Raw genomic sequence first — 25,500 nt, forward strand, 5'->3', positions numbered from 1 at the left:
TAAAACATATCCTCCCCCTCCCCTCGACTTGCTTTGGCTTTTCTTTCCCAAAAGGGAGAGGAGATCATTTAGAGGCTGGGGGGGGGGGGAAAGCACATGCATCAAGGCTCAGATTCCCCCATTCCCTCCTTCCCAAAGGAGACCCAAGCTAGCCAGCATGGGCAGCACGTCGCTTCCGGGGGTACCTCGTTAGCCTCAATTAACACTACCCACACCATCACTTCAGCCCTTGCACTTCTGTGCAAAAACCCAGCAACCACTGCCARTTCACTTCAACCCTGATGCTCACGGCATCCTTCCACCTCAGAARCCCCCTCTAAGCACACTTGCTGGTGGTTACAGCTGCTCAGAGCCCTCTTCTCCAGGCACGAAGTGTGAGATTAACCTGATCAGAGGCCTTCTCTAATGAAGAGATCATGGATGGATAATTCCTAGGTGTTTTGGTGACATTTGGTTACTAATGATGAAAGTTGATGCTGGTAAAGGCAATGTCAATGAGAGACCCTTGCCTTTGCATCCCAGCCTCCAACGCTTGTGGAACTGAGGCCAATCATCTGGTTTTGGGGGCTCAGGAAGCCTCCAGAGGATAGGTTGCCACCTGGAAAGCTGCAAAACGCTGTTTCCAGCTCTGCTGCCCTAGACTTTGAACCCTCTTGGCTGCTTGAGCTAGGCACCCAAACGGATATCTTCTCTGTGTGATTAGGGCCACCACCTGGTAAAGGATGTGGTCAGAGGTGGATGGCCAACCTACCTGATAGGATAAACAGCATGAGGTTGACTGTAGGCACACATACTCAGGTGTGACCATTAGGGGATCTTAAATGGCTTTGCAAAAGCTTGTTGCAGAGGCTTATCCAGTCTCGTAACCTATCAGTGAACTAGAATAGCACGATCAAATATTTCAGAGATACAAGGAAGAGCAGCTTCCAGGGAGAGCGCACAGCAGACTGCTGCGCTACAGCAAGCCGCAGAATTTGAGCCCTAATCCCAGGTCCTCGCTTCAGTCATCAGATACGTCATCTAGTGTTTCTTACAGAGCAAATCGACATAATCCACCTCCTCTCCCTCAGCGGGGACCAACTCTTTTGGGGAGGTGTCAGACGCTGGCCGAACAGAACGCCTGTTACTCCGTCCAAAACACCGCTGAGCACGAAGGAGTCGCGACGGGCGAGAAGCGGGGAGGGCAGGTGGGGCAAGGGGGGGGGTGTGCGCAGCAAGCAGATATAAATTAACTCACTAGAAAGGCAACAAAACCAAGCCCTTGTGCTTCCCCCCAAAAAAACGACTGGTGAAGCAGGAAAGTGAAAAGGGAAGAATGTGCCGAGCTCTTCCCACAGCTCAGGGGATGGGTGACCTTTCCAATGCTATACCTGTATAAATCTTATTTAATGAAATAATAAAAAAGACTAAATGAAGGTTTAATCATTCCCTGCAGCAGATTTACACTGAAAACACAGTCTGTTCAGACAGTGGTTGGTTTACATAACAGCCCTTTAACATTCCTTTCCCAAATACTAGGGTGACTCCCGACCAGCTAACCACAAGATGAGTGATAGGAGCCCTTGAAACCAATGGCGAGTTGCCAGGATGGAGGCAAAAGAAACAGTGCTTGTCTGGGGTTTACTTTAAACACACAATTACGGGTTTCGGTAGGTCACAAGTCACAACATGGTGGTTTTTGCCCATCAAACTTTCCCCACAACATTCCCATCCTTTGGGACCTGACTTCAATTTTCAGCACCACCACCCAAGTCAGCACTGTAAATAGCCGCTTCCCCTCCCCTTGCACACCGCAGAGCAAACACTGCGGCTTGGAAGTGCCCCTGGGAAACTAGGGAGACTAACCAAGGACCTCCCATAATCTGAAATAAAAGCTGGAATGGCTTTTGCAGCCAGAGAAGGTTGAGCAAAGAATTTCATTGTCATCTTTACTTGCTTTTCCTCAGGCTGCTGTTTTGCTACATGGGAGAAGCAGAATCAAAGAGYAGCTCTGAAGCTACGGCATTGCTTTGATGAGAGGCAGAGGCAACGGGCTGCAGTTATAAGCTCAGAGCTTATATGTAAACTCCAGAATTGCTGCATTAATGTTCACAGTGCTGCAATATTAAGTCACTTGTCCCTAGAAGCCATATCAAGCCCTGTTGTAAACAGTATCTTTGACATCAGCCTCTCACTGTCCTGATACAGCACTCAAAACAGTGGCTTTCTGGGCATGGAAACTCCTCTTTGCTCTATCAGAGCCTGACAGGCATATGCACGCATTTCTGTAAATATAATTGGCATCAGCATAGCAATAGACCCTATGGACTGAAACAAAGATCACGCAGACTGCTGCCGAGACTTCCCACACAACAGCTCAAGGAAAGACTGCGGGGGTGAACATGCTTTGAAATCACAAAATAAATCAGCTCGCCTGAAGATTGGTAGCACTCCATTTCCAGTGAGCCTCAAAACTGCAGGGAGGATCCTCTTAAGTCTCTTAATTAAAATGTGGCACTTGTTGCCACAAAAAGGCAGAAAGTATTTGGCAGTATTGGGATGTTCTCCCGGGAAATCAGCTCGCTGGGGCCAGCCTCTGCCTCGGGAACGCCGAAGCCCACGAGGACGCACGTGGACAGCACTGCCACGTGCGTGACCTGCTTCTTATGCTCCTCCTGGGAGACGTGCTTCTGCCAGGGTGCAGGCCTCGGGGAACCCTAATGGTGGTCCTCACGCTCACGCAGAGATGCTGCTGCTAACATTTCTAGGCAAAATTTACTCGCTAGTGGTCTGTTTTCCAGCCGGCTTGAGAGGCAAATCTCCAGCAGCTGGCAAATCCCCATCAGTTCAACGGGCAGCAGAGGTGGAAGGGGAGCGCTGCCTCTTCCCAGCTGCCTTCCTGCTGGAAGCCTGGACAAGAGCAGCTGTCGGGAGCTCTCTTCTCCGCGGGATAGCCGGCCAGGGACAGGGTTAATAGGCCCTCTCCATGCGTGACCTCTCTTCCCTCCCTCCAAGAGCTTCTAATTACCAGGCAGCAGAAAGCGGGGCAGCCCGCCGAGGCGGCCAGACCCCGCCGGCCAAGCCCTGCCCTTGCAGGGGCATCGATCGCAGCCCGCTGGGCTAAAGGGACCGCTCCTCCCGCGGGTTGAGCCGTAGGGCCCCGGCAAGGGCAGCGTCTCCCCCTCCGCTCAAACACACAGCGAGCTCATTAAGGCCGGAGCCGTCCTGGAAAAAACCGGGAGCAGCAGCAGGTCCCTTCCTCCAAAAGCAGGGTAGCTTAGGGAGGCCATGAATAAGTAACGCTGCTAATGAACGGACGCCTGCACGGCGGCGGCGCGGGGGAAGCAGAGCGATGACTCTATTTCTGACGCACCGGCAGCCTGACAATTGGCAAATGAAYCTCTGCAGTTATCTGCTTCCCCTCTTTATTCGTCTCCTCATAAAACTGGCAGGAACAGGGGTAGGAGAGAGACGCTGGCGGCAGCTGTGTTCAGTATGAAAAATGAGCAGCATGTGCATTGGAGGCAGCTGGAGCCCAGGGCGCTCCGCAGCGCGAGGGACCCCGGCAGATCCCCCCCTTCCCTGCCCGCTTCTCCGACCGCTTCTCACCCCGCCAGCGTTTAACCCTTTCCTTGCTTCACGGGAGTAAATCCGCACCCCCCCACCCCCGGGATGGACATCGCGTGGGGTAACCACCAACCCCCGTCGGACCCAAACGGCGGAGCCTCATCTGCATCGCTGACGCATCTAGAAGCCTCACGAGCTGCTGGAGCTCTGCTGCAACGGGCAACGTGGACGTACAGGAAACGGCAGAGCAGCCCCCGGGGCCACAGGTCCGTCCCAGAGCAGACGCCCCAGCGGYGCAGATCCTTTAAAATCCCGAGCATATAAATGCCCCAAGTAGCTTTAAAGGTCATGGAGTGGTATCCTCACCGTTCCCACGGCCTGGCTGTGGCCCTGCTCCTTGCCTGCTCCAGGAGCGCTGCTGTAGTCCCAGCACCCTGGTAGCCAGCTCTGCTCGCTAACCAGATCACACTCTCCTCCCCGGTCCATTTTCTGCTGCTCTGTCTATCACTTTCCCATTTGTATATCATTTCATACAGCTGTCAAAAATATGATTTAGGAACCCGACCACCAGCATGAGAAATGAACCCTCCTAAGCATATCCCAAACTCCAATTCTGAAAGAAAATGAGCTGTAAGCACTTTCCCCCAAAGCAGGAAATCCTCGCCCCYCGCAGTCACAGCGCTCAGGCTTGGCTCTCGCATACAGGTGCCTGGTTAAGGGATGTTTGATTAGCACAGTCCACTAGAGATGAACGTCAAAGCACGATAAATCCCCAGAGAACATCTCAGGAGACAACCCAGCTCAAAGCTCCAGGGGACCACATCACGGAAGAAGAAAACAGAGCACGGTCCTCTCACCCACATCCCAGCACAACTGCACTGGGCACTGTGTCAGCCTTTAAGATCTTATTTTCATTGAAACCTCAGCGTAACACATGTGAGCTATTTCAAGTTACTGCTATTAACAGGATTTTTCTTTCTCCTGGAGGTAAAGTGCATGGAGTAAGCACTGAATGCCTTCTGCTCGGTGGGGTTACTTGCAGCCTTGGATATGCGCTATGATGAGATGGGCTGACTTGCCCTCTCAAGGCTAGAGAGGAGTCCTACAGACAGGGTCTAGACTTGAAGAGCAAGGTTAGATGAGCAGGGACACCTGCTCTCCTGGCAAGGACCATCCCCAAGGCACCATCCACGCTGCAGGCTCCTGGGCTGTTCAGTTTTGGAGAAACCAATCCTGCACAGATCCTGCCTCCTCCCCTTTCTGGAGGCACATACACACTTCTTGCAGTGCAGCACATGCCATTAGTTAGCTATTTCATCGCAGGCCAGAATCAAAGCTAGAAACAAAGAGTTTGCTGAGATGCCTATCAAAMCTCTGTGTCCTCTCTGAGCAACAAGGACATGTGGAAACCAGAGGCAGGCAGCTCTGTCCTCTAGCAATGACTTGTAAGAAAGTTTGTGACTATTATACTCCATTTACTCCTGTATAGTGCTAATTTCTGCTCCTGCAGCAAGCCAGCACCAAGGATCTTAAAGTCCATCACAAGCCCTAGCAAACAAATATGGACAACCTTGCTGCAGCTTCCATCTTTTAGAGCTTTTCCACGGGTAAATGAGTCTCYCTCTTCCCTTCATCTGAAAGCTTTCCTGCTTGTTAGGGGAATCTGCCAGTGACAAGACGAACACACGATGACTGTTTCTACCCTTATTTAGCAAACAGCCTGTCTGGGAGCGCTGGGCGCGGACCAGGACCCGCGTTTCGCTGGGATGATCAGACCGCGTCATGTCACCCAGCAAGGAGGGGGTGCCTTGAACGATCACAGGCAGTGGTAAGCCTTCCGCTCTTCCTACTCCTGGCAGCTTTTGATGCCCAAAATGTGTAGGAGAAACTTCTCCTTTCAGTGCGAGCGCAGCAGAGAGTAGGTGAGGTGTCAGTGCTGTCAATGTCACAGCACAGATCTACTCCAGACGTCCTACACAAAAAAACAGAGCYGTTAACATTAGCCACAGCAAGGACACATTCACATTGTTTTCCACTGACAGCTATGGTTGCCATAATTTCTTCCAGCATCCTTGGAAGCTGTGGGACAAATTCGCTGCTGGTGTAATAATTTAATTCATTTCAATAGATTTATGCCACGACTAAATTTGGCCCTGCATATTTTACTCAGAAGCCTAGTAATCAGTAGTGGAAATAATTTGCTATTTGGCTGCTCTGATGTTGCCATCTTTTGTGCATATCAAAATAACAAAGACATCAGGCCCTCAAAGTCYGATTGAAGAATAATTGGAAATCCAAAGTGGCACTAAATGTTATTTTCTAAATAAAATGCATTCAATTACAGAACATGAGGCTGTAAAGCATTAAGAAAGATTAGTTAGAGCATAAAAAAAAGTATTCAAACCTTCAGAGACTTCATTGTATGCACAAGATAGCCTATGTTCCTTGGGACAGGCAGGAGACGGAAAATRCAAAACAATTCAAGTATTTTCAGCAGTCCACGCTGTCCCAGGACAGCCTCATGCTTTTTTGCTAGCAGAGTTTTAGCTGAACCATTGCATGTGGTTTCTCACTGCAACACACTGAGGTTTATGTGTTTTCCCATTTACATGAGTTGGGAGTGCAGCTGATTTCGCTTCCACTAGCATGCAGACTTCCCGCACTGCATTCAAATACAGCAAGTTTYTTTCGTCAAAGTAAATACTCCTTTACTAAACATCGATGGTCTGAAACGCTCCGCCAGCTCAGCTGTCAGCCTCCGCATCCGACCACGCCATGGGGCCCTACAGCGATTTCCAGCGGCCAAGGCGTGCCGGCCCGCGTGGGAGCGGAGCTTGGATCCCGGCAGCAAGCATGGACAGATGCACGGAGGAAGGACAGTGAACTTGGAGCAAAGCCTCGAGCACTTGGACAGAGGGAGGGAGCAAGGAAGGAAGGATGGATCTGGGTGTCCATATGCATCAGGCRAGGAGGATGAGGAAAAAATAGACAAAAGAAGAAAAAGCAGAAAATGAATACTCCTACTGCAGTGTCTACAGCAAGATGCGGCAACAAGAAAAAGAAAAGGYATGTTACAAGGATAGGTTCTTACATAAGAGATCAGAAACTTCTCGGCAGGTACCAGGATGGCAGTGTGCCCCTAGATATCAGCACTGGAGGCTCCAAGCTGTCCCTACGGCCTGCAGAGAAGGAGCATGTCTACGCATGTGTTGCGGACGTGGAAGCCAAAGATTGTGGCTTTAATGGGCACTTACTACATCTTTATATCAGTAAGGCCAATGATACAACGGATGCACCCACTTCAGCGAGCAGCATARTGGCCATCAAGCAAAGGAGGACAAAGATGCTCGTATTTCACCTAGTAGGAGCTGGTAAACCAGCACTTAGAGCAACGCGGTTGCAGCCGAACAGACAGGACCCAAGTGGGATCTGTGGCTCTGGCAGGCACCTTCTCAGCCGCCACAAACAGCTAGAGATGAGATGCATTTATCTCAGGCGCTTCATTTCAACAGCTTTCCTTAACAGCTCCGGTCTCTTGAATTAATCCATATTGCCAAGCAAGCTGCGGAGCAGGCGCACAGTGGGGGAGGTGTAATTATTTACATGTCTGTTTGCTGTTTCCATGTAAGGGTTCAAGACCAGGTGAGATTTCTTCGCACACTAGTTTTTATTTATTTTTTTTAAAGAGAAGGTAATTGCACTTGAAATCACTCAGGTGCAGAGGCAACAAATTACTGACCTGAGGCTGATCTCTAAAAGCAATGACAGTATCCAACTTCACTGATAAATACAGATGTGCAGTGGGGGAGAGGGCAGAACAGCCTACACATAACTGAAGATGGATTTATTCCAGCCTTTGCTATAGGGCTGAAGGCTGGGAAGCCAAATCCCTCTCTCCCAGGGTTTCATTAGCTGGGAATGGCTTTCTAACGAGATTTACACAATCTAGCCTGGAGTCTACACATTTTGCTCTGCACCCAGAGACAATAACAACAGGGAGCTAAGGAGATGCCTTCTTTCTCTCTGGTCACCCATAATTCAAGACTGTTACACTGCTACCATCAATATGATTACACAGAGTGAAAAAATAAAATAAAAACCTGCCCTTCTATAACATTAAGTCTCCAATTTCAACTGACCCAAGCCAGGAAAATTTATAGTTATGGGGACCACATTCAGTCCATTAAGAAAGGATCTGAAATTGCCAGCTGGGATCGAAATGACATTCTCACCTTTCCTTCCAGCGGTGTGGAGCCTGGGCTCAGGAACACTGCACTGCTTCTGTTCAGTGCTGAGGTCCTCTGATTCCTCCCCAAATCACAGGATGGGACCAGTGCATTAAATTGGACTGTGGTGCAGATTTTCTGGAACGTCGTATTCTCTGCTGGAGCCAACCCATACAAAGGCTAAAACCCAGACGCCCTGATACCACACTGCTACGTTTTCCAGAAATTCAACAACCCCTCCAGTATCCTGCTTGGACAAGATGGTAGGAATTGAGCTTCTTCCCAGGCCACCAGCTGGGCCAAGCACTTTTAAGAGCATAGACCTAAAATGGAAAAAAACTGGCCGTCTTTGGAWAATAACCAGAGCTGGCACACTCCTCCTGCAGTCAGAAAAACGCTGTTTCTGGCCCCCTGTCTCCAGGAACGATATTCCAAYGTGGTCAGCTCTTTTTACATGGAAGGATTTGAGCACATTCTCTCTGCGGGTAGGAACGTCTCCTTGCTCGCACACAGGCCTGCCACCCGGCGAGGAGTTCCTTTTAACACCCATCCTCCCCTCCAATTTCTCCCCCAAAAGAAACAAAAACCAAAAAAGAAAAAACCTTATCATCATATTCCTATGGAGATATTAATAGCACCCAAGATGCTGACAGTTGCCTGCCTATGAGTCACTTCTTAAAGGAATGGGAAAAAGCCTGCAACCGGGGCTTGTTAGAAGGAAACAATGAAAATATCATTCATTAACTGTACTGCTAAATATCACCCATATTGGGGTGTTAGGTAAGAGATGCTCACACGYGTGTGGCACTTTTTCCATGCGGCTGGGGCAACCAGTGATGGAATCTGTTAAGCTTGAGGCATGCTTCAAAACGTGCCGTTTTCCCAGACACTTGGCAGGGAGAAGCAGCTGACAGCAGCAAAGGCAGACTGCAAGCCTTTGCACCGAATTGCTACCTCAAATGCCAGTTGACTTTGGCCATTTTGTATTGTCACTTTTCCTTTATTTGCATCACTGTAGCTCTCCGGAGTCCAAAGTGCTGCACCACTCACCAGAAGCATTAGGTGCATCACTAAGAGCAGAAGGATTGCCCTTGCCTCCACCAGTCATCTGTGCCGTTGAGAGTCCGAAGTTCGCACGACACACAGCCTCCAGCACTTCCACCTATCTCAGCTGCTAAGAAGCCTTCCATGCCTGGGTCATGTTTCTGGACCTCTCTGGATYATCAAATCTTCACATTTCTCCACTGTTGGCATGCAATTCCAAATGCTTCTTTTAAGTGAATTAGTTTGAAAGCATCTTAGATATCCTGAAACCCTAGTTTGGTCTCCTCYAGGTCTTTTGGTGCTACATGCAAGGGAGCAGCAGGCACCATCCTGCTCACGTGATGTGCTAGCAATGCAAGTCACTCCAGTCTTCTGAATGCTCAGCTTGATTTCTATTTGAAAGGAAACATGAATGCTAATTCAACAGCCATAAGGGCACAGAGCAGATAAATATGCGTTTGCAAGAGAAACTGGATAGACAAACTCCAGAGTAGTGCCAAAGAGAGAAGGAGGGAATGTGTCATCRTTTCTGGTGGCAGAACTTCAGAACAGCGCTCATCACCTCTTAATACTCACATAAACCAAACCAGATGTTCGACGAGCACGCTGGACTTACTGTACCGCCTTAAAGCCTTCCTCCTCCTTCACTGAGACACAGATGACTGCCCTGACTTTGGTGGTACAGATATGAAACAGTATTTTGCTCTATTTGAAGACTGAGTAAAGCAGCATTTATTTTCATGCCAGCTTCTAGCATGCTCTAAAATGTCCGAGCCAACTCCTCTACAACAGAGCAGCCCTTTGGGCTGCAATCCCTGGAGTATTAAGATAATCTGAAGCATAATATTTTCCTGCCAGCTCTTAAATTAAAAATTCTCATTTTGGTGTAACAGAGAAAGGTGAGCAGTCATGGCAGGAAGACTGGATTTTAGAGAGTGGCCCTGTCTCCCTGAACAATTTTTATCCTTTACAAATACGGCAGAAACCTACTGGTGGAGGCCATACTCAAGTTAGTGTTAGGCACAAAAATATACTGTCATGTTTTGTCTATACAATCAATGAGTGTCTAAAAACAAGTGCACTGTTTGCATGCACTTTGGAATCACAGAGCTACGGAGATGCTCTACATAACAGACGCATTAGGTCAGAAACAGCAAATTCACACTCGAGCTTTGTTTTTGCCTTCAGAACTAGCAGTTGTTTGGTTATAGGCTCTGCCAAAGTTCAAGGAGGTTTGGAGGRAAAAAGGGTCCCAGCCGGGACACAAAGAAAACACAGAATATATTAATATTCAAAGCCGTAACTTGGCACCAACGATGCATATGAAATCTCAGCTGAAACACTAGGGCTGCCATGATGGATCAGACTGCTGCTCAGTCAAGCCTGGTAACATGCCGCTGGCTACGGCCACTTCCAGATGTTTCACAGGGAAGGGAACAAGCGCCTGTGGCTCCGGAGGACCCGGCCAGCTGTGCAGCGCGCTGTTCTCCACCAGCGGCCTCGCGCTCGAGGAGCCCTGCCCCGTCGTGCCATGCACTTTGGGGTTCACCCGACAAGGTTAAATGCTTTCAAAGGGATTTTGTGCTCTGACATCACCTGTTTATGAAAATTTTCTTAGAGGTCCGTTTCTAACGGTCACTGTGCAGCTGATTGCTGCTGGAAGGCGACGCTCACCCCGACAAACACTTTGGAAAGCATTTCCCACTGCAAACCGCAGCCTGCGCCTTCCCCTCCTGTATTAGCCCCCTGCCTCTACGGATCATGGAGCTTACTAGCGATGAAGCGAGGAACGGTCCCTTGTTATGGGACCAAGGATCGGGGAGGTTTCAGTTCAATCTCCTCCTGTGCTATAGATTTCCTGTGTGACTTAGGACAGGTCACTTAGTGCCTCTGTGCTTCAGTTTCTCATCTACAAAGTGATATTGCTCCTCTAGCACACAGGGCTTTGGGGAAGATAAATCCGTTAGCGGGCAGCAAAACGTTCCGACACTTTGGAGTCGTTCGCTGCAGCTGGGATAAGTCACTGGGCAGGCGAGGAGAAAGGGAGGGGGAAAGCAGCCGCCTCCCGGCACGAGGGACGCTTTGAGCTTGGTCACTTCACAAACGAGCTGGTTTTTCCTCCCCAGGGAAACGCTCAGGATCCCACAGTTTATTTCTCCCTCCAGCTCTGACGGGCGCCGGGTTCGTCCCAGCGCGGCTGCTGCAGAGCTCGGAGGCTGGAGGCCCCCGGGCCAGCCGCGGTGTTTAGTCTGCCTGGCACATTCCTGCGCGCTGCTAAAATAAATACAAGATTATTAACGGAGCCACTTTCCCTCACCAGCACGGGCCAGAACTGCCAGCGCTGTCAGGCGGCTCCGGCGGGGCTCGGCGACCTCTCCGGAGCCTCCACGGAAGCCTCGGCACCTTCCTCCGGACACACGCGCTGTCCCAGCTCGAAACACCAGCACAGCCACCTCCCCTGCGGCACATCCGTCACGTTCAACCTGCCCGGCATCTGCTGAAACCTTTCCCCGAACGTTTCCGAACTTTTCAGACAGTTTGTGGGAATCTGGTTTTAATGCTGCCCGCTCGCTCGTGTTAACGCAGCGCCGGCGGGACGGGGCCGTCCGGCCCTCGAGGCCGAACACGCTCACAGCAGGGCAACGCAAGCCGAGGGAGTGCGAAATCGAACTGCCAACGTTAAAAACTCTTACTTTGAAATTCAGTTGTATTTTGCGGCTAGAGATGCCTGTGCTTTCGCTCACTGCTGCATTCCCCCCAGGCACCTACAGCAATTCTCAGCACCCCTGCGCAGAGGGGATGCACACGAAACCCACCCGTCGGCAGCGCCGATCTCGGGACACTCACCAGCAGGCAAGGGGCACGGCATCGCCTAGAGCTCAGCTCTGAGCCCACGAGGGTGAAGCGCGGTTATATCGTTTAATGCCTTCCTGCAAGAGGCACACACATTTCAAAGGCGCCTGCAACGTACCAGCCAGCAAAGGCAAAAATACCTAATGCATTTTGGGCAAGAATCTCCACGGGGAGATTGCATCTCCTTCCAGAGTTTCCTTCTGTAGCAGGACCCAAAGATCCTATTGAGATAGTGAATTCAGACTGTTTTTTTTTAAGCGCTGTTCATTTCAAAATTACTGCAGGAAACTATGTTTATAGCTATATTCCCCCCATCTGATCTGGATTGAAACCAATAAAACGGATACTGGAAGTTGAAACTCAGCCAATCTGATTTTGCAGAACTTTCCAGTATCCTGAGGGGAGGAATGAAGACGACGTAGGATGTTTAGGTTAAGATTCAGGACGGACCTGAAGTCCTTCTGTCTCTCCGAGCCATGGGAGTCGGCCCAGCGCTGCCACTGAGGTTCAAGAAAGAGCCAGGAACGACGGCCGGGCCAGGAGCTGCCCCCCGCCAGCGGGAAGGGGCCGTGAAGGAGCCGGCACGGGCAGAGCGGGAGCCCGGGAGACAGCCCGCCACCCTTCCCTGCCCAGTCCTCAGGTCTGAGCTCAGCGGGAAAAGGCTCAGCTGGGCAAGCGCCCGCACATCAGCTCTGCTTACCTCCTGCAAACTTCATAATAATAAAGTGACACTCTACACCATATCCCTTTTTCCATTTCACCCTTCACTGGATCATTTTATGCATCTATTCCCATTGCTAATTCAAACTAATTAAAGTATAAAATAGAATAATTTGTGCAATTTCAGAGCTCCCCTCACCATATTGTGAGTTATGTTTCTTTTCTGCTCGCGCCCGGTGCGAACAATTCCCCTCCTCGCCGGCTGAATACCCGCCAAACTCATTTGCTGAGAAGACTGACTATTACGGTGGCCTAGGAAGGGGGAGAAGAAAGAGTGAAAAAAGCTCTGCTGAAGGAAGAGGAATCTGAGGTTTTCTTTTAAATTTCATAGCTGAGCACTTTCTGAAATGGGCAGTGTGAAATTTCARATTTCTCCTCCGAGTAATTACCTGTCTTGGGAATACATTTCTGTCATTACTCTTATTACACAGCAAAGCACAGATGAGAGACCTGCGTCTGTCTGTCCGTCCAAGCTTGCAAACCCAGCAGCCCTCTTTAGAGCACAGAAGATTTCCAACCATAATTCRCCACTTGCAGAGTTCCCCCCTGCAGCGACCCAGCCCAGAGGGCGCTGGGCAGGTCTGGCCCTCCAGTCTCGCAGAGCTCCTGCTGGAAGCAGGTCCCGKTCCAGATGCCACGACAGCCCTGCAGACCCAATCCCTCAAATTCCTCATCACGACTGAGACRTGACCGGACAAGCATCCACAAGTAAATATGTCCCTGCCTTGCCCAAATCATCCTCGCTGCARGAGAAGGGCCAGGATAGGAAAAGCAGGGATGGACTTCGAGCAGCCACGGAGAGCTGCCTGGGGCAAGTGCCACCCGGTCTGCACGCGTTGTCTTCACCGCACGGGATCACACCCGTGTCTGTCTCACTGCAAGGAAGCYGATACCCCTGCTTTACAGGACGGATGTGCCAAGCCCCCCCTCGGCAGCATACCGCTGCAGGCCACGCCAGGCAATAGCAGAGCCACGAGGAGAAAGGCTTTGCAGGACAAGCACAGAAAGAAAGAAAATGATAGAAGGCTCATTACAGCTAATGAAAATAACCTGAGTCGAACAGAGGGGAAAAAATTGCCTAATGCCTCAGCAGCGTTCCCTGCGTCGCTCRAACTCGGCCGAGAGCATTACCACCACCAGAGATGCACCAGAGACACGAGGTTGCTTTTCAGACACATGGAGCGGTTGTCCTAACGCTCTGCCTGCTGGTCAGCCCTCAGCCCCACGCTGCCGAAGCCCCGCGGCCGTGCAGAAACCGAAATCTTCAACGACTCGACACCTTCCCAAAGCTACTGAAGAGTTGTCACTTGTTCCCCATCAACTTCTTATGCACTGGTGCTCTGAGCAGGAGGGAGGGAGTGTGTGTGTGATATATATATAAATTCTGGAAACACTTCAGGACTGCAGTTGCCTGCTTGAAAATTAAACAATAGGTCTGTGGAACAGGAAGCATCAGAAAGGGGAGAAAATGCTGAAATAAATACAGGGGAACCCTGTGGCTGCAACTGGCAGGGGAAAAAATAGATTAATATGAAGAAAAACAAAGCAAAACAAACCCTGAGAGCAAACCTAGCACRCACATAAAAGCAAGAACCGTATGAGCAATGTCTAAAATACGTCTCATTTAGCTAAACAAACTCACTGACCCCCTGATGCTTAATTTTTGCATTGGAGCATATTTTTACTACTTCTTCCATAGAAGGTTGCTTCTTAAGCACGCGTCARTTCAAAGACCTCTGCACTTACCTCTGCATCCCTGAACGTTTTGTGTGGCCCCTCGGCAGACCAGGGCCACGGGGATGTCCGATGTCCGGGAGCCGCCCCGGACACGGAGGAATAAAGCCCAGCGCTGGGCACGTGCGACAGGCTGACCGCGGGCAGGGCAAGGGGGCTGCGAGCATCCCACCCGGCGGGGCCAGGGCCTCTCGGTCAATTAACGTTAATTAACACATTCCTCTTGTCAGGCAGGTATTGGTAATGACCTCAGACTACTTTTTAGCTGAATTTCTTAATTACTCCTAATTGACTACAGGGAGGAAAATGGAAAAAAAAAACAAAAACAAAAAACCCCCAAAAAACAGAACCAGCTCCTGAGTTTCAGGCAGAGGACGGTGTATCTGCCACGGAGCGGGCCCGGGATTTGGGGCATCGCTGCAGGAATTCAGCTAAGCTGCTTGCCCCGTGTCACTGCTTCCAAGTTTACTAAGATTATGTCCAGTTAACTGGCTGTTCAACTAGCAGATAATTTAGTTAAAAAATTAATTACWTTTTTTTTCCCCTCCTGATGGCTCCAGACCCTTTTATCCACACCTCATGAATTTTTTATCATGTTTTCTTGGTTCTTTTCAGGACACTGTCAGTATTTACAGCCTTGCTCCCTCAGAACTGATGGACTTTGTTTTTTGCAGCCCTCACTCCAACTCCAGCCTCTTTTAAATCACCTGGGCAGCCTCTGCCTGGCTCCCTCTCAACCAGCATCCAGAAAACGTAGCCCAAAGCAAAGCAGCTTGCACGGGACTTAGGCACCTCGGGGTTACAGCACAGGGAGCCGTGCAGCAAATGATCCTCAGGGACCCCGTGGATCTCCAGCTCCTGACACGGGGCATCGCTGAGCGAATATTTCACTGCTAACAGAGCAGATAAAAATACAGTTTCTTTACCTAAAGCAACAGATACGGAGAAGGGAGGGGGAAAGCCGGGACGGAGCCAGCCCGTGGGGCAGCGCCACGCACCTGCGGGAGCGGGGACGAGCTCGGGAGCAGCAGCGCGCTCGGAGCCACGGCCCCTCGGCTAGCAGGCTCCGCTGTCCGGGTTTGCAGCTCTGACGAAATTCAGGGAGGGAAAAGACCTGTTAGACCGTGTTTCTCTTGACTAGCGCAGAAATACTCCTTTTCCAACAAAGCCTGTGGTATTTTGATCACACTGTTTTAAATCTCTTATTTATAGTCCTTGATTAGATGGCAAAATCTTAAGATTTGGAAGGCAATTCCACCCCGATGCCTACCGTGGTTTTGGATTGGACCTCTGCTCGCTCCAGGACTAAAAATAGCAAAATTCGTTCTTCTATCAAGAGCTGCAAAAATCTTTGGCCCCAATTCCTCTGATGCTTATATAACCCCCGCTGAAGCATGCCCACCAGTTCTAGCAGAGATAACTCTCGATTGCTGAAGGTGCAAGTGGGAGCAAAATCAAGACTGCCGCCTGTGAAAGCGGTGTTACAACTTGAACTCGTACAGACGGCAGATATATTGACTAAAAAGGGGTTACAGCCTCGGAGTCATAAAATTGCTCCTGTCCTACAGGGCTTATATAATTGAAATGCACGGAGCCTTCATACATTAAAAAAAGCTACAGTCTTCCTGACGCACAGACAATTAATGCTTCAGGACTGAATTATTATAAAGCCACTTTATCTGACTACAACCAGCATTTTTTTCCTGCAAGCTTCAGTCTTGCAAGAGATCTCAGAAGCTTTTCTGCATCTGCAGAGGTTGTTGATGTGGGTTTCACGACAGATTTGCCATTAGAACGAGAACGTCCTTAATCTGGGGGCTCACGGTGGCCCCAAGACTTTCGTCACTGTTTTTCTTCTGCACTGATATTAACCCCTCGGCTGTGGCTTAATCGCTGCAGCCCCCTCGGGCGCGCACCTGCCCACGCGCAAGGGGCATCCTTCTGCCTCACCGTTTTTGGCAGAGGTCAGCGAAGCCAGAAGACAAGTCCATTGTGGCAGCAACACTAAGCATCCTGATTAATATTATATATTTTTTAAATAGAAACTGTTAATTGCATTTGTCTGCCTGTGAAAAGTAAGCGGCAGCTCACGCTGAGCGCAGAGCGAGCACMGTCCTCGTGCGAGCTCCCTCGCTTGCCAACGTGCCGGAGCTTCCCACCGCTGACCTGAGGCACCTACTGCTATTTCAGTCCCAGGGCGTCGTGTAACTCTGCCAACGCCTCCCGGTCCCCACCGGCAGCCGCTGCTGTTACTCCTGCCCCGGCGTCCCGCACCGCGCAGCTAATGCAACACGTCTCCATCTCAGTGGCATCTCACACTACTCAAGCCTTGCTCAGCTTGGGGGCAGAAATGGTGTCTGTTTGCTAGAGCAATGCTGCAAGATGAACCTCTGCTTTAAACAGGGTCGGAGTCATTTCTCTTTGGCCATAAGAGCTATTTTAAACCAGGTGCTGTGGGAAGAGAGCCCGTAAAAGCTCCTAATAAGCACTCTAAAATCATGTGGTTAAATAGCTCAGAGTAAGTGGCTGGAAGCAAAGTTTCTTTTTCCTCCTCTCCCCTGAACTGGGCTGTGCAACTGTTGCTTCTGTGCTTTGTGGGAGTGAAATCAAATGTCAAATATTCTGCTTTGGAAGAAGTTGGCAATGAAACATGAAAGGCTCATGGAGAGCTCAGAAGAACTGCACATAAATTGGAGCAAAGCACAGACAGGCTGGGATGGGCGCCAGCGCGCGCGTGGAAGGAGCGGACGCCTAACCAGAACGCCAGATTTTAGGACRAAGCAATTACTTTCCCTAACTCATTTCAGCATAAAGCTGATCCTAGATCTGAGACAGAAATGATACATCAAGTTTTTGCTGGGAAGCACCTATACATCAACGCTGTTTACTGTGCACCATCACAGCCCAATGAGGAACACGGCTTCTGGCCCGCTGGTTCTCGCCTGGCCTCACAGCAACACAAGAAGCACGAGAAGATCCGCTCCTGGTCAGCGCTAGGGGAGCACGTGGCTCCTTCTCGAGCCCCGCAACGCCTGSATTTTCAGAGAGGTGAGCTTCAGCACAGGCGTGCACGCTGTTCCCTTCTCAGCAGGTACTTAACAGCATCACAGGCTCTAGACAACCGCCTCCCACCACGTTAATATGCGACAGATCAACTTTAAGAAAAGCTACTGTCTATGTCATTTTGCTGTGGGCAGAATTTCATTTTCTTCTAGATTTCAAGTCATCTGCAGACATTTTTACTGTTTATTTTCAGTACTTTCAAGGGCACTTCCTAATATTTACAGCCTCAGACCTCTGAAATTGGTGGACCTTTCTCCTTTTCTTGGTACTGACCACTTCTAAATCATCAGGCACCTTTAACATAAAGCATTTGGGAGGAAATAAATATATATTCTTCCCTCTATTTTGCTGAATTATCACATCACCAGGATTAGGGCAGCAAGGATCACAGAAGCTAACAAATCCCAGGACTTCTGGATCCAAAGCGCATTATCTTCACAAGGGCAAGAGGGGTAAGCCCTAAAGTAAGTCCAGTAAGTAACCACRGAAAGCAAGAGAAGGCTTCGCTTCCAGAGTCTCACCCAAAGAGCGAGTACTTCACCTGATCCATAGCTTGAAATGGAATTAACATTCCAGGAATATTGCATTATTTGCTAATTCTGTTCACATCATTTTGTTTCACAATTAAGCAAATTAGCACTTTGATGAATATTAAGACTCTCTCGCCTCATAAAAGATGAGTTGAAGGCATCCCCATTGGATTTTGCTAAAAAACCGTTTCACATCCGCTTTGGTTGTTTTGTYCCTGGTATGCACATGAGCAGATGAGAGATACTAAGGCTGCCTGTGAAAATCACCATGACATTAACATTTTAATGAAACCCTTTTATTTCAGAAGTTTGCAGAGATCCTCTTATCTACTGTCTAAACCAAGTCCATGCTGGGATGGGATCCTAAATTTATGGCTGTTCATGGCAGTGTCTATCACTAAATTGCCATAACAAGCATAAAATCTCTTCTTTAACCATAGGGATTCATTCCGTTAGTCTGTTCACACCTTTTCTAATGTCTTTATTTGCTGGTTTTAAATAACTTTATAACCAGGGTAGGTATTTGCTCGTTTTTTTGCTTTGATATAGGTTAGCAAACAGTTTTGCTAGGTTTGGAAGGAACTATCAACTCTGCAGTGCAACTAGAATTGTTTAGTACCTGCCTGGTCTCTACTGTCTATCAGCAGATCCTAGAGTGCTTCATCCCGATACCTCTCTGCAGCATCTCTCTTGGAGCAGGTGGGAGGGAAGATAGTGATTTATCTACCAGCAGATGTAGAAAGCTCTTAGTAAGCAGAGGGTTAACTCAATACTGAGCAATTTGATGATATCTTCAGAGGTAACCCTTCTCCTGTCCCCTTCACCCACAAGGCATCAGCTCTATTAATCTGAATTACACAGTCATGAGTAATAGCCACTAAAACGCTTTGAGTCAGTGAACCCAAAAGTCTAGCTTAATGTTTGGGACTTCCTGCATTTTCTCATTTCAGAGACGAATGGAAGATCCCAGATCTGTTAGAGCTGAGGTCCTGCATTATTTACATGGTGCTCCCGTAGGCAACAGACTCCAGTGGACTGCTGGCCATAAATTTCCATCACAATCATTTGGTTTTGCTTTGTACAGTCTGGCCCTTCATTGCAAAGCAGCAGTTTATCGTGCTCATAAACAGGTTCAGAGGAAGGGCTGCATGGACAGTAAATAGCGAGGAGTCTCTGAAATGCTGACACAGTCCGGGAGGCAGCGTCTCAGGTACGGGCTCCCTCTCTGTATCTACATAAAGATACGCTTAAATATATTCGCAAATAAATAAATACATACATACATACATCATAAAGAATGCTCAAACAAATGCAATATTGCAGCCTGCCAAACTCAGTGTAGAGGATGGCTCGGTCATGCTTGTGGTTCAGGACATCTTTCCTAATCAGTGAAGGTYCAAATCCCTGAACGACATTTCCCTCACGGTAGCTCCACTCTGTTTCTAATACTTGCAAACAGTAAGTTGAGACAACTCTTTCTCYCCTATGCACAGACGATAGTCTCTGCTCAGAGGCAGATAAAACTAAACTTCTTCCAATATTCTACCTACCCGTATTGATCCCTGCACTGTGGAGCTCAACAGACAGCCTCAGCTCTATGTGCACTGACTCCATCCTCCACACGGAAGGAAGTTGCAGCCACAGAGGTGCAGAACAACGTCTTACCTGTCGTTCCGACATGACATACAGATACTTCTGCTCAATGGAGAAGGCCATGTCTCGAAGGATAGGGCTCCCGTCCTTGAAGACTGTGACCATTTCATACTGAATTCCACCGTGGGGAGGACCATCTGCTCGGATCTGGAAGAAGCAGAAACAGATTACAGGTGACTTCATAACAGCCAAATTGAGTTTTTTTTGGAGGGGGGTGGGAAGAGGGGGAGGACAAGGTAAGAAAAAGAATCAAATTTAAAATTGCACTTTGCAACTTGGAGATATGAAGCAAAGACAGCTGTCAAGTGCCATGAACACGCAAGAGCTAAAGCAAAGATTCTTTCTGCACTGAAGTTAACATTATTTCCCCAACCCATAAGAAGCAACAAGAGAGTTTTCTGCTGGGAGGTGAGCTTATGGACAGTCAGTGTGCTATGACCAATCATAGGCATCCAAGAGTAAAAATGACCGCAAGAAAACTTTATAGATCCTCCCCCAAATAAACCTGGAAATAAGACCACAAGACTCCACAAACAGCAGAACTAGGACAATTACAGTAGAGATTTTATTTTCCAGATGGATAAAGAATGAGATTCATAAAGCTTTTCAGATATTTTCCTCCACTGAGCAGCAGATGAGCAACAACATGTCTTGAGCACACTCATCCAGAACCTAGTCACTCCTGCACACTTAGGATCATATTCCCAAGTACTTCAGACCTATAACTACACCTAATTTCCTGAAGTGGTTCCTCAGACTTTCACTGCTGTGCTGCACTCTGAGTATGCATTCTTTATTCAAAAGTATGTGGAAGTTGAGTTCTTTGGCGTACTCACATATTGATGAAAATCACCCCTTTCCAGCATTATTACAGCTTGTTTTAGAAGAACAACCAACTCAAATCTCATGCAGTAGCACCATCTGAAGAGACAACTGGTTTGTAACAATCACCATCATCTCCTCCTGCTCCCATGGACACCCCCAAAATAGCATCTCTGCTTGCAAATTTGGAGAGGGTATTGTCATCCCATTGCTTTGAAATATGCAAGGATAAGTCCAGCTCATACTGCTGTGCAAGCAAATAACTAACACGGTGGCCATATGGCTTGTTCAGTTTGATGGACTCCTCGTACAAAGCTACCACGCCAAAAGACAACTCCTTGCTCCTGCAGGAAAACCTGCCCAAGATACGACAAATCCCATCACCACCAGGAGCTGCTGCAGTTGAGAACGTATCATCTCTTCCAAAAGTTAATAATTTATAGCCTTGGGAGCTGTGCAAGGGGGGGGGAGGAGGATAAACAAACAATTTACATTGTCTTTCCTACCAGGATTTACATATTTGAACAGCCATTTGATTGCAACACGGTGTCTACATAACATCAAGCTGAAAACACTGGCAAACGTCAGGCAGGGAGATTAGACCAGTCACGCGAGCCAGCAGCTCCATGGAGCCCACTGATGGCCCAGTGGCTCATAGCGACAGAGATACTGTCTCGTGCTGGCCAGGAAAGCACAGTGCGTGCTGGGCGCTTTGCGGCACGTGCACGCTGCCCTGCTAGGAGAGGGAAGCACGGGGGACTGCYGGTTCCTGGAAAAACCTCTTATCACAAAGATGCCATCTGCTGCAGCCTCATGCCGAGCTGTCTTGCCGGATCCCGTTTTGCTGCTCAATTACTCTATGCCTGACTGCTGTATGGAGGCAGAGGCCTGAAGAACCAGCTTTGGACGAGTTTAATCTTCAGAAAAGGCAGGACAGAGCAGCTAAGAGGGATGTCTGTTTTCTTTGGTTCACAACCCCAGGAGTCGAGAGAACAGTTTGTTAAGCGCCTTAAGATTTGTTTGAGAAATGCGCCAACCCTGCTGGAAATACGAGAATATTCTTACACTCTCTGAAGGGTGTGCTCCCCTCCACCGCCTCCCAGTGCATCCACTGCTTTGAAAGAGCCCTGATGCCTCCTGCCGTGTRAAGACTTTTTTCCTGGATTTCTCTTTCTTCTTTACCTTTTAATCTGTATTTATTGAGATATAAAAAGAACAGCAGATGTGAATTTCAGTAAAGGAAGAGCTAGTTTAAAATTCATGGCCAGATCCAGAGATCCTCTGATACGTGGATCCTCTGATACGTTCAGCAGGCAGCCCAAATCTGACTCAGCAGTCCTGAATTTACAGGAAGAAAAAATGTAAATAAAGACAGATGCTCAAATCCTGTTTCCAGTTGCACCCGTGTAAATGTGACTTTACGAAATAGCGAGAAGCAGGGGCGGATTCCCACCTGGCCTTTCTCAGTGACGCAGTCCGGGGCTGGTGGCTTCCGGAGCCTCCCAAAGCCCGCGCAGCCGGGAGCAGGGCGCATCCCCGCGCCCGCCCGCCCGCCCCGAGGCCACGGGCTGGCTCCGCAAAGCCACCTGAGGAATAAAGAGCRGGGACGAGTTGTCAGAGACAAACAACTGCTCCCATGCAAATACCTGATTAATGACCAGAAGGGAATGGAAATGCCCGACGTGAAGGATCAGCCGCCTTTGCAAAAAATCAACAGTTTTTCAGAGTTCCCCCAGGGGCACCAGCAGCTCGTTAAATTGAGCCTCTCGCTGGTAATGAGGTCAGACAGGGCTAATAAAGAGAGATACCACCGGACCAGCCCTCCGCCGGCCAGCTCCAGCTTCGGCAGCCGCGCTGCAGCACGGGCTGGATTTAGCACCACGCGCGTGGAAAACCCTCGGCTCCGTAAACCCGCACGGAGCGCGACGGGGCCGGAGCGGGGCCCGGGAGCGGCGCCGCGGGCCCCTGCCGCCGCGGGGCTGCCTCGTGCGCGGGGCGCGCTCCCGGCTAGGGAAGGCAGCGGTGGGGCTCCGCGGGGAGGACCAGGCTGGGGCGCAGCCTCCGCGGGCCTCCGCAGCCTCCGCCCGCCCATCGTTAAGGCAGCTGTTTAAAGCCATTGCCATGGCAACGCTCTGGAAGTCCTTCCATTAAAACGTCTTATTGCAATTTAATTATTCCTCGCTGGCTGGGGTGGGCTGCGGGGTTCCCCGCTCGCAGGGAGGCAGCCGGGGAGGACCCGGGCGAGGACACGTTTCCGCGAACGATGGAGACCCCTCTGCGGCGCACCCTCTCCGAGGGCTTGGGGCCGGTGGCGGGGCCTCGGCGCTCCTCCCCGCTGCGTCTGCCCCGCCGTCTATCGCTCCTGCCTGCAGAAACCCAGCCACGAGGGGCCCCGGCACGACAGCGGCCGCCGAGCCCCCGCCGAGCCCGTCCCGTCACCCAGAGCCCTGCCGAGCGGCACGACGGTGCAGCCACTCGGAGCAGGAGCTTCAGCACATCCCTGCGAGAGCCTCGTTTCCAGGACAACAAATGACGATGTCAGAAGAGAAGAATGATGAGTCCAGGAAAGAGGAAAGAAGGGATCATCTCCACAGCAGGAAGCTTGCTGTTGACATTTGGAGAGAGAAATAATTCCTCTAACTTACGGGTGCCATGCCATAGCGTGAGTGCTTCCAGTGCCAGCCAACCAGGCAGACAAAACACGGTGCCACCGACCCTAGGAAGATGGGGGTGGAGAAGGGAGGAAGGTGAAGGACTGACACCAAGGTTTATCACTGTCAAAGGTCTGAGGCTTTAAGGTCCTCTGGGGGCTGAGGGAGGGCTCCCACCTAGCTCCTTGGGTCAGCAGTACCCAACACCACTACTCCAGCRGTGTGATAACAGTCCCACAAGCTCTGGGTGCTTCTGAGCTCAGGCTCCGAGCACAGCAATGCAGGGCAGGGAAGGTGCAGCACGAGGCTGGGCTACTGACGGTCATGCTTCGCTGTCCCRCTAACTCCACCATCCAAGTCCAAGGCGTCTGGGACAAGGGACCTGTTCAGCACCATGGAACAGAGCAGAGTCAGGGAGGACGGAGTGCAGGCTCTTGGGTTTGCATGTGATTTGGAGGAGTCTTTTAGGACAGATGCAGCACTCTCCTCAATCGCTCTCGATGTATGTTTACAAATATAGCCTGAGAAGTGCCTAATGACATAATCTGCAAATCCAAATATCAGCACTGGCTCAGGGTACCCAGGGCCAGCAGAACTCCACACGTGATGAAACAGAAGGCTTTTCAATTCAGGAAATCACAGTTCTTCAAAGGCATTGCAGAGATTTATGTGTCTAATACCCCCCACAATACAGACTGCAGGCATAAGCTCTGCATTATCTTAAGAGATTAGCAAAATACCATATTGTGTCACATATACGTTGTACTGTAGCACCCACCGTGATAAGCGTATGAGCCATTCAAGTATCTAATATGATGTGAAGCTCCAACATACCTATTGCATTAAAGTTTCTGTTCTGTATTTTGCCCAGCTTGTATTAGATCTAAGATACCTCTGGATTCCTTTCCAGTTCCTCCCAGCAGGGTCCCAGTAGATGACATTGAATCTCTTTGTAGGAACTTTGCATGACTAAATTACCTGTCTGTTTTCATTATTAGTGTTTCAATGAGACTGACTCTCATGATGAAATGCCTGGTGCCAGAAAAAGAGCTGAATAAGCCTATGCATGAAGGGACTGACTCCCTATCCCAGATCCTATGAGCAAGGCAGCTCCTCATTAACTCCTCAGGAACTGCAGCTGTTTCCCATGTACTCCAGCACCTGGTGGGAAATGAATCCCAAAGCATCTGGGCTGGTAACTCCCCCCTGCCTCCGTGAAATGGCTTGTGGGGGCTTCCCAAGAGCGCACTGGACTCCTGAAATGACTCCCTAGGTGCCAGGGGCGCTRGCTCTGCATGTTCCTCTTCGGCTGTTTGTACGTAACGGTGACAAAGTGAAAAGCTCAGTCAATCCTAGAGCCTTCAGATTGCTTYTTTCATGCTAGCGTTTCTAGCCCTTGAGGTGAATACTATGAAATAACATTGCATTTGTGTAAAAGGGACATTTCTAATAGAACTCTCCCAGCTCTAGGAGTGCACACCAGAGCATCGCCGCAGCTATTGCCTACAATAGAAACCAAGTGCAACACAAGAAACATCCTTTACTACCAAGGCGCATCTTTGCAGAATTACCACATTTTTTGCCATTTAAGGCTGCCAGTATCAGCTTTTGGACATTTCCCAACAAAGCCTCCTGTAAAGCTGTAGGATGGATTTCTTGCTTCAATGCTGGAAATTTAGCAGGTTTCTGAATCAGGCTGGAGCACAGTRTGGCATTGACAGCCTTTCCCTGCCCTTTTTGTCCATGACTGTGCAGCTTCTGCTACTTAGACTGAAAGTAGTTTCCTAATAGTAGTTCCTACTAAAGGTAGTTTCCACAAACAAGAGATTCAGCAATGCAAAAGCTTCCCAAAGACAAGACAAGATAAATAAATGAGTCTAGGCTTTTTTTGTGTGCTTCTATCAAAAAATCTTTGCAAAAGGCATTTACATTTGCTAATCCAATTTAATTAAACCAGGCTACTCTACAATCAAACTAGAAAGGAGATGAAGATGCATGTGTTGATCAGGCATTTTCTCTACCCCTCTCACGAACACAATTTTTCACAATCTCGTTTTACATGGTAACCCATGCTGGAGTCTGTGTGCTGCTAATGGTCCTACCACTGAGAAACAAGTACAGCATCCTCGAGGAGGGGCGAATCTGGAATGGAAATTGCAAATCTCTACACAAGAAGTTTTCAAGAGCCCTTCAGGCCCTATATGAAATTCTTCTGAGAGTAAAGTACCCTTCTCATTTCAATTCCGTCAGAGAATTGCTAACATCAACTAATTTTCTGATGCTCCTGGGAGCTARGTCAGAGCCGTTTACAGGTCGTTAATAAACTACAGGGAAGTTGAGTGATTTGCTGCAGGTTGTACAACCAGTTTGGTTGTAAAACAAGCTGGCAGTGGATCTAGGATCTGAATCTGCTCATGCAGACACCTGAGAGCCCTGCCTGAACCACAGGATAACATCCTTCTCCATGGGTCCACCTCAGGGACGAAACTGGATTTCCCTGCACACACCTTTACACACAGGAATGCTAGTCATGTCATTCACTACACTGCTCTCTGCATGGGAAGTCTCCCCCTTGAAATTAAAGTGAAATGGTAATCCCATTAAGTATCTTTTCTTTAAATCAGGGATATGTCTGTAAGGAAATTAATGACAACCCTT

General features: G+C 49.3%; 1 protein-coding gene across 3 annotated transcripts in view; it reads right to left on the reverse strand.

Moving 5' to 3' along the window:
- Positions 1–25,500, reverse strand: part of PLXNA2 (plexin A2) — a 165,909-nt gene that overhangs the window by 71,210 nt on the left and 69,199 nt on the right. For all 3 annotated transcript variants that reach the window (XM_085300421.1, XM_085300420.1, XM_085300418.1), the window contains exon 4: positions 19,382–19,516. In XM_085300421.1, the coding sequence (XP_085156547.1) occupies positions 19,382–19,516 (135 nt within the window). The remainder of the gene's footprint in view (positions 1–19,381; positions 19,517–25,500) is intronic.

This window comes from Rhea americana, unplaced genomic scaffold (genome assembly GCF_003343005.1).
Source record: "Rhea americana isolate MKP2758 unplaced genomic scaffold, rheAme1 scaffold_163, whole genome shotgun sequence".
NCBI classification, from domain to species: Eukaryota; Metazoa; Chordata; class Aves; order Rheiformes; family Rheidae; genus Rhea; species Rhea americana.